Source organism: Cottoperca gobio, chromosome 10, assembly GCF_900634415.1.
Source record: "Cottoperca gobio chromosome 10, fCotGob3.1, whole genome shotgun sequence".
Taxonomy (NCBI): domain Eukaryota; kingdom Metazoa; phylum Chordata; class Actinopteri; order Perciformes; family Bovichtidae; genus Cottoperca; species Cottoperca gobio.
In genome coordinates this window covers 14,789,646-14,798,126 of record NC_041364.1, presented here as the reverse complement: position 1 = coordinate 14,798,126, position 8,481 = coordinate 14,789,646, and the positions used below count along the sequence as shown (strand labels likewise).

General features: G+C 39.9%; 1 protein-coding gene across 5 annotated transcripts; it reads left to right on the top strand.

The window, feature by feature from the left end:
- The first annotated feature begins 6,155 nt into the window (after positions 1–6,155).
- LOC115014232 (T-cell immunoglobulin and mucin domain-containing protein 4-like) lies at positions 6,156–8,481 on the top strand. 5 transcript variants are annotated; one of them, XM_029440937.1, is made up of 6 exons: positions 6,164–6,318; positions 6,496–6,825; positions 6,900–6,956; positions 7,121–7,206; positions 7,652–7,745; positions 7,885–8,481. In XM_029440937.1, the coding sequence occupies exons 1-6, from the start codon at positions 6,276–6,278 to the stop codon at positions 7,959–7,961; spliced, it is 687 nt and encodes a 228-aa protein (XP_029296797.1). In that variant the 5' UTR covers positions 6,164–6,275; the 3' UTR covers positions 7,962–8,481. The 5 variants fall into 5 exon arrangements, 4 of the variants coding, with proteins under 4 accessions (XP_029296796.1, XP_029296797.1, XP_029296795.1 ...); XM_029440935.1 differs by having other exon boundaries at positions 7,112–7,206; XR_003832876.1 differs by having other exon boundaries at positions 7,112–7,745; positions 7,885–7,938.

Here is an 8,481-nt window from a genome sequence, read left to right as displayed (position 1 = left end):
AGTGGCCTAATTATGTCTCTGGAGAAGCTCATTGAAAACGACAGAAGCTGAATTGAAATAATCTTGTGACAGTTTATTAGTTGTGAAATAAATCTATACATTCTACAGTATACCTAAAGAGCTGTAGAGAGCCACATACATTTTCACTAGCTACTCTGTATTTTGTATTGTTTGGCACCTGCACATGGACGAGGGATGAATACTATCGTTTTTAGTTTCATCTCTGCACGTCTGACTTTTTAAACTTGAGGTTTATATGTTCATGTTGTGATGCTTGTTAAATAGACTTTAAAATATTCACCATATGCAAATCAACAGCAGGGAAGAACGGGCGTGTGTGAACACTTGTGCACAGATACAACACACATTTTCTCATGAACCTTGACTCTTGCCGTGTTTAGCGGCGAGGACTCGTGGCCTTGGGTTGATTCACTGTATTGTGGCTGAGTCGGGCTCTGTCTGCTCGGATGCACCGACAGGAAAAAACACTCTGATAGAAGCTGCTGGGGTTTAGCCAACAAGACTTAAACTTCTAACCTGCACTTTCTTAACCCCTTATTCTGTGACATTATATCCCTGTTTTGAGCTTACTGTTGACTTGAATAGATGGACTTGAAACTAAACCTATAACATTTAAATGTGTAGCCTCCGCTATCCCAAACCTGTTAAAACAAAAAGTCCAAACATTTTAGATCACTACCACTAGGGGACTTTGTGCTCCAGGATAATCTTTCCCATACTGGTCCCCTGCTCATGTCCCCACATGGTTTTCTCAGCATCTCACTGTCCTGTGTTGGTAGCAGGGGTGGCCGGGCCATGTGAGAAATGAAAAGAGGACTTTGTTTCCCAGCGGAGAGAAAGAGTTTGAGCCCCGGGTCAGGAGAACTTCTTCTCTTCTGTACATCCCTAATCATCTTTCCTTTAAGGGCATGTTTATGTTTGCACATTTTTCCCCTTCGATTGAGCCGAAGGAGACTGAACTCATGAGAATGCTGTTGGCTAAGTATCTTCATATCCTTCAGTGGCTCTCTTCCTCATGCTGTTTAGGCGTGGAGGCACAGTCTCAGCATCCTACCTTTCTCATGTCCATTTTTAGGCCACAATCTGCTAAGAAAGTACACAACACAGATGACTACAAGCATCCTCAAGTGGTAAGTCATTGATCCAGAAAAGATTGTTTGTGGGAAAGCACCGTTTGCAACTGTATCTCCCATAATGATGCTGCATTGAGCAACAGAGACAGGATTCATGGCAGTGTCCCAACACACTGTGTGTGGGAGGAAAAAGAGAAGAAAAACGAGCACTGGGAATCTTCAGAGTAAAATTACATTGATTAGCCCTACGTCATTTTAAAGAACACAGTGTGAATACTATTTCTTTTCATGAAAATCAGCAACAAGCAACTGTACTGGTGAGATGGTGGACAGATCTCCACATCCTGTCCTGTGCCAACTTACTCTTTCTTACTTCATCTCCTCTTTCTTCCCTGTTTCCTCTCCTCATGCTTTCTAATCTTCTACCACACATTCAGATTCTCTCCTCACTCGACTTAATCTGTGTCGCTCTTTGTTTTTTCACTCGCCCTCACCCAGCTCTGTGTCTTGTAGGAGTGCTTGGAGACGTTTCCGCTCCCAAACTCCCCATGAGCTCTGTTCTCCCTAGCGGGAGATTAAAAGGAGAGAGGAAGGGGGACATTGAGACACACTCCCAGTAGGGCTGAGGGTGGGAAGTACGAAGTGGGGAAAGGGTCGGGGCTCCACAGCCGCCGGGAGCAGCAGCCATAAATCCATCATGCACAAATTGTACACATAAACACAGACATACTCATGCAGATTAGACTATATTCTTATAGAGGAAATAAATGGACTGGGAGAAAGAGATCGACTGAGAATAGACAAAGAAACCTACTTTGTATTCCATCCAAACACTATTTAGTCTCACTCGAGTCTCACTAATGGTTGAGAAAAGTGACAAAATCAAGAATATTATAATATTCCAGTATGCTTACTCTTTTCATCACATTCACAGATATTGTGAATCCTTATAAAACCATATAATCTTCTGATGATTTAATGGATTCAGACAGGGGTTTTGTGGGGTTTAGTGGTGGATTTATACTTAATGCAACAGGTTAGTTCCACCTGAGATCGGTTTGGTTTTGAGTTATAGTTTAATAATGGATTTCACCCGATGACGGCACCACCGCAATACTAGACGGACAGCTTGAATGTGATCCGGCTGTGTCGTGCTTTTAATTATATTTTACTTACATTTTGATATGACAGTGGGAATGTTTCTCTTCTCTCATTACTGAATACGTCACTTTTCTGTGCAGTCGTTGTATTTACGTTGTTTCTTTCACTACGGTAGTGACTGGGGATCGTGGTCAGAAGGTTGGCAGTAAAGATGGCTTTGATGGATGCGTGTCACAGTACACTTCCACGTGATATCTCTGTGGCCGCCTTAGCCCCAACTTGTAGTTACATTTTGGAGGAGGCGCACATTAGCCATGGCCAACAAGTCCTCTAAATTAAACAACAACAATATGTCATTAGTCCACACCCTCTAGAAAGACACAGCAGCATTTTCTGATCTGACGCCGCTATAGGCAGGACAAAGTAATATGTCAGTTCCTCTTAAAACCATTACTGTTGGAAAAATAAATATATTTCATGGTGTGACAAAGCTATAGTGGTATATGGTTAGGTTTAGCCACAAAGGACGACTTGGTTAAGTTTGGGGAAAGATCATGGTTTGGGTTTAAATGAATACTTTGTTATGGTGAAGGGGCGATAAAAGGAACGATGTTGACTGTCGCTTGAAAACAGGAAATTAACAGCGGTGTCCTCTGTTAAAGTCTGACGTTTTGTTGACCCATCCACCACGACTTCCTGACACCTGACTTCCTCCTTGGCTCCCATCATAATTACTACGGCCACTGGGGAGGGCTTTGCCACTTGGAAGTAAAAAAATTTGGGTCACTTGCGCACCAAAGCTACGCTGTAACTCCTTAACGCACAGCTCTAAATACACCTTAAGATGAAGGGAATTGTTTAAAAGGGCATCAGCTCAATATCGCAAAGATGACAGTGATATTTAGTAAGCTAATATTTACTCTAGAAGCTCAGTGTTTGGTCTTTGTGGGCCTTTTTATCTTCTCTAACTGATACCGTTGACAAGTGGAGGCAAAAACAAGCTGTCATCAGAGGTGAGCAGAGGGCGGATAAAACCAAAATATTTGTTCCACATAGCGACCACAAGGTATTCCTCAGGGCATCAAATGCTGAATAAATGAATAAATACATTTCACACTGACTTTGGCAGCACCTTCTTATTATTTTGTCTCCTGCCACTATTTTAAGTCACATATTTAGCTCTTCTCATATACAGTGTGTTCTTTTCCATTAGTAATGCTCATGTAACAATGGCTTTGTTATATACTGGCATCGACACATAGAGTAAGTGGTACAGACATCGCATAGACACATGCATACCTAAAGAATTACATTAAACCATGTCTTCCCTTTTAACGTTTGTATAGGTGACCTTGATGTGCAGAGTGTTAAACACATGTTAAATGTGTTTTAGACGTATAATGGAATATGGGGCAGTATTGACAAAAGCACTTTCAAGCATCCTGTTTTCCCATATCATGTCTCATCAGGTAAACTCATTTAAGGTGTGGAGGGCGTCCGACGGACTGAAGAGTTATTTGACAGCTCAGCATATTTGCTCCGAAGGTAACAATGGATCCTGTAGTGTCGGCAATATTTCAAATCAATGCTTTCTCTCCTCGGCTTGCCGTGATGGATCCCTTAAGAAAACTCAAATTGACAAAGAACGAAGCTGTGATTTATGTATTGTATTTGTGTACCTCTAATTCTTCACTTTTTTTTTACATTTGAAGAGGTCATACTGAAACTCACTCACTCTGTGCTTCTGTTCCTGCAGAATCGAAGCTGACCAGGCAGCAAACATCAGCCTCCTTCACAAGTTCTATAAATGTCCCAGACTGCGACCTCTGTCGTCTCACTTCTTCTTTTCTGTTTGCTACAGGTTTTATCAGACATCAGCAAAAGTCGCCCAACCATAGATTTATCAGTGATGACACTTTGGCTTTGAACCAAACCAGTTATTCATCTCTAAAGGCCATTTTTAAAGCTTTTATCTGTACAGCTGATTGACAATGACTCCAATTTGAACCCAGACAGGAAATCAAAGTAAGCAAGACTATGGAGGGAACAGTGACCTATAGTCCCCGCTGTAGTGCAGCCCATGGCATTTATTTTCATGATATTTTAAGGAAAGAAAAAGCTTGATGTAATAAGTTGTTATATGACTTCAATAAACTGCTTTCTATCATATCTACTGTTTAATAAAACAAATTGATAAAAGGAAAACCATTAAATAGACAATATTCAGCTCTTTGTAAGTAATCTCACTGCATTAAGGTCTATTGTAAGGTTTCACATTCATTATGTTTGTTGTTAGTCTGGGACAATCTGAGAAAGGAGTCACAGCTAAGAGAAATGAGAAAGAGAAGGGACACAGGACATTGTTGTGGGAGGACAGTGATCTATGGAGCTTTAAAAGCAGCTCAATGGTGGCTGACAGTGTTGACAAGTAAAGGTGGAGACGGGTCTGTCGGAGGTGAACAGAGGGCAACTAAAGTCTGACAACGACAAAATATCTTTCTTAGTCTACCGTACGCACACACACACACACACACACACACACACACACACACACACACACACACACACACACACACACACTTTTTCCTTACCTTACGTTCAATAACAGCCATAACATGTACTGGAATACCTGTGCGATATGTCACGCTTGCTAAATACATATTCTATCACAGTGTGAAAGTAGAATAAGACAGAAATAAAAACTTGAAGGACGACTGAGGTTGAAGCTACGACGGTTTACAGACAGATAAGATAGAAAGAAACTGATAGGGTAAAGAGATTTTATTCTACAGATTTACAAAAAAAGAAACAACGAGGGGTCTACAGTATGGTAAGGTACTAAACTCATAAAATGAATCATTTCAAGTTTATTAGTCACTTTAAGGAGTCTCTTAAACCTGATAAGAATTGTTTTAAGGGTATTGTTTTCTCTCATAAATAATAGCAAATCGGTAAAGACGAAAAGATAAAAAGTTAAATCTGGTTGGAAATGATGATGTTGAGCCATTTTGTGATGGAAGCTAGAGGGAATACTCTAGTAACCAGACAGTTGTTGATCAAACTGCTGAAACTTTGTCTTAAAATCCTCCGAGGGACAGGGTGAGGACTTAAGAAAATAACTCCTCCGGGGCAAGCAGAGAGAAGTGTCTTGAAAACAAATCATCACAGCTAAATTACAACAACAATGTTCAATGTCCACTATTATTACTGCTACACCAGCTACTGCTATTACTGCTGAAGATAAGAGCAAACTTTATTGACCCCTGTGGAAGATTGGGGACTGCAATCCAAAAACTGTGAGCAGAATCTAAAAGCCAACAGTGACGTAATCAATTCTGTTCTGTTCTGCACCACACACGCTCTAAACAGACAAGAAAAGTAGACTTCCTTTAAAAACTTATTGTGTCAGTATATGACACTTACTCAGCCACAATATTTCCTCTTTAAGTGTGTCATCTTCCTCTGGCCTCTTTTAAACTTTCCACACGGAATTGGAGCTGCAATCAAAAGAAAAATAATCGGTAAACAATTTTTGCTAACCGATTAATCGTTAAAGTAATATTTTATGTCAAAATTGCAGAAAATGCAGTTTTTAGCCTCTCAAATATGCTTTTTTCTGTTTTTATATCACATTTCATTGAATATCTTTGGGTTTTAGACTGACAAAACGATACCTTTTAAAGACATCACTTTGAACTTTGAGAACTGGGATGGACATTCTTCACTATTTTCCAACATTTTAAAGACCACACGATTATTCGATTAATCTTAAAACGTAATGGTCGGATTAAACGATAATAAAGATGATCTATAGTTACAGTACCTGCAACAGGATGAGCTGTTTATATGGACAATGATAAATTCCTATGTGGTTTATTACAGCAGATGGAATGTGAGCTTTTTGCAAATTAGAAGAACTCCAGCTCAGATGTAGACATGACTAACATTGATTTCCTTCCTCATTTCCAAAAAAGGGAGTTGAGACTTCAGTGCATAACGGCATACATACTAGAGAGTGTGTGGGGAGAGAAATTCATCATATCCTTACTTTAGGACATTGTTACACAATAGCCTACACACATGCGGGGTCTTTGTTATTTTTACCTCTCAATCCTGACCCAAGGTGAGTAGATACTCTTGCTTTTTTGTTTTCTTGTATGTGTAGTGTGTGCCTGTGGGTGTGAGAGTGGTGGAGTGTGTGTGTGTGTGTGTGTTGATGCAATCGTGGGCTTCATATTTATTCATTACAATTGCAATCTGCATTGTATCATCCAGTTTGATCAATTGCTGTCCTCCACAGTGTCTTCCAGCACCTTCAAAGTCATTGGCCTCGTTGGGCACGATGTCACTCTGCCCTGTAGGTATGACTCCCAAACTCACGGCAGTCTGAGTTTCTGTTGGGGACGAGGGATGGTACCCAGGTCCAAATGCTCCAGCACCATCCTGTCCTCAGAGGTCGGTGCTGTGCAGTCCCGCAGGTACCAGCTGCTGGGCAATGTGACAGATGGAGATGTGTCGCTGACCATCCTGGACGCTCAGTGGAGCGATGCCGGCATGTACGGCTGCAGGCTCGAGATCCCAGGGTGGTTCAATGACAAAAAGTTCAACACACGCCTGGTCATGGAGGAAGGTAAGACTCATTCAACTCATTCAGAGTGATTATGAACTCTATTATTCAGCTTTAAGGTATTTTGTTTTTGTCAGCTCCTGTGGAAGAACCCGTTACCTTGGACTGGACATTTACTGTTGGTGGGACACAAGGTGAGCACTCATTATACATAAATGAATAATCTTTAAAAAGTGTTTTCTTAATGTCTTTAAGCAGCTGTTTTATATTTTTTGTATTCAGGGATAGAACATTGTAGTTCATTGTATTTAATTTAAAGCATAAACTTTATTTTGTACATGGTTTTAAGTCCTTACAGAAATTTTGACAGAATTCGCTACTTCTGCTAAAAATGTAGAAGTTGGTGAGCCAACATTGGACATGATGAGAATTGCAGCAACTGAGGTAAGGTGTTTTTTTGGAGGGGGTTTCATGGAAGTGACTTCATATAATATATTGTTAGAGAAAACAACTCACAGCACAAAATGTATGCAGATGATTATACTTGTTACAATACAGCATCCTGATGTGACTCAAATGAAAACACACAGTGTTTTTGTGCCTGACGTGTTTTTGTGAAAAATATGAAGAAGTGAAGGGAAGATGTACACAAACATCATCAACATTATAAATGTCCGGCTTTCCCATCTCATTTCTATCGATTCAATTTAATGTGTTATGGTTTGCACAGCCCTGTAGGCTTGAGGCTGAAAGTGAGAAATGTACAAAGAGCACAAAGATATATTACAGTTCCGAATGAAATGCACTGTATATTAATGGTACATATTTTAAACTATGTGCCAATTATAATTGCCCCAGTCCTTGATAATAAGGTTAATTTTCATTGCAGGAAAAACTCAAAGCCTTCCTGGAAGTGGAGAACATTGGCAGGATGGCAGGGATTTTCTTGCTGGCCATAATCCTTATCCTCGTCTCTGTTTTCTGTAAATTTGGAATGGATTATAGTTTGTGCCATTCAGATTAATTTTACACATTAAAAGTGGGCGTATAGTGAGCCGTTGAAATCACTTAGTGGGTCTTAGACTGAGAATATAACTCAACATTTGCATTTCTTTAAACCAGGGAGAAGTTTCCTGCCACAGAGGACACTTCAACATCTCAACATCTCAACTGCTGAGAACATTTATGAAGTATTATAAAGTTTCCCCCGGTCCAGAGTGATGGTCAACATTATGAGGACAAAGGAGTCTCTAAAGAACTGCCAGCTGAATGTGTCCGCTTGTCATGTGCTAATAACTCTTTCCACCTCCTCAACTTTGGAGGGAAACCCTTTGAACCCAGTTCGTCAGTAAAGCAGCTTATAAATTCAAACATTGCTCCGAAAAAAAAGCAAATCTGTGTCGTGTGTAGCTGAGAAAATGCAAAAATATCCTGCAGATTAATTAATTTGTTGTTTGTCTGTTCTTCATGGCACAATTGATGTCATAGCTCTTAAAAGCTTGTGGATGGTTTATACGTGTGGACACAATGCCACCTATTGGATTTAATGTGTTATTATAAAGCTATTAGAGCAGATTCCACCATGAAGTGCACACTCAATGTGAATCTATCAAGAGTCTATTCATGCTATATGTTTTAAAGAAAGTTGGATCTAATATCTGGATTGTATATTGAAAAACAGTAAAATAAACTGTAACATAAACACGTTTTGGACGGACA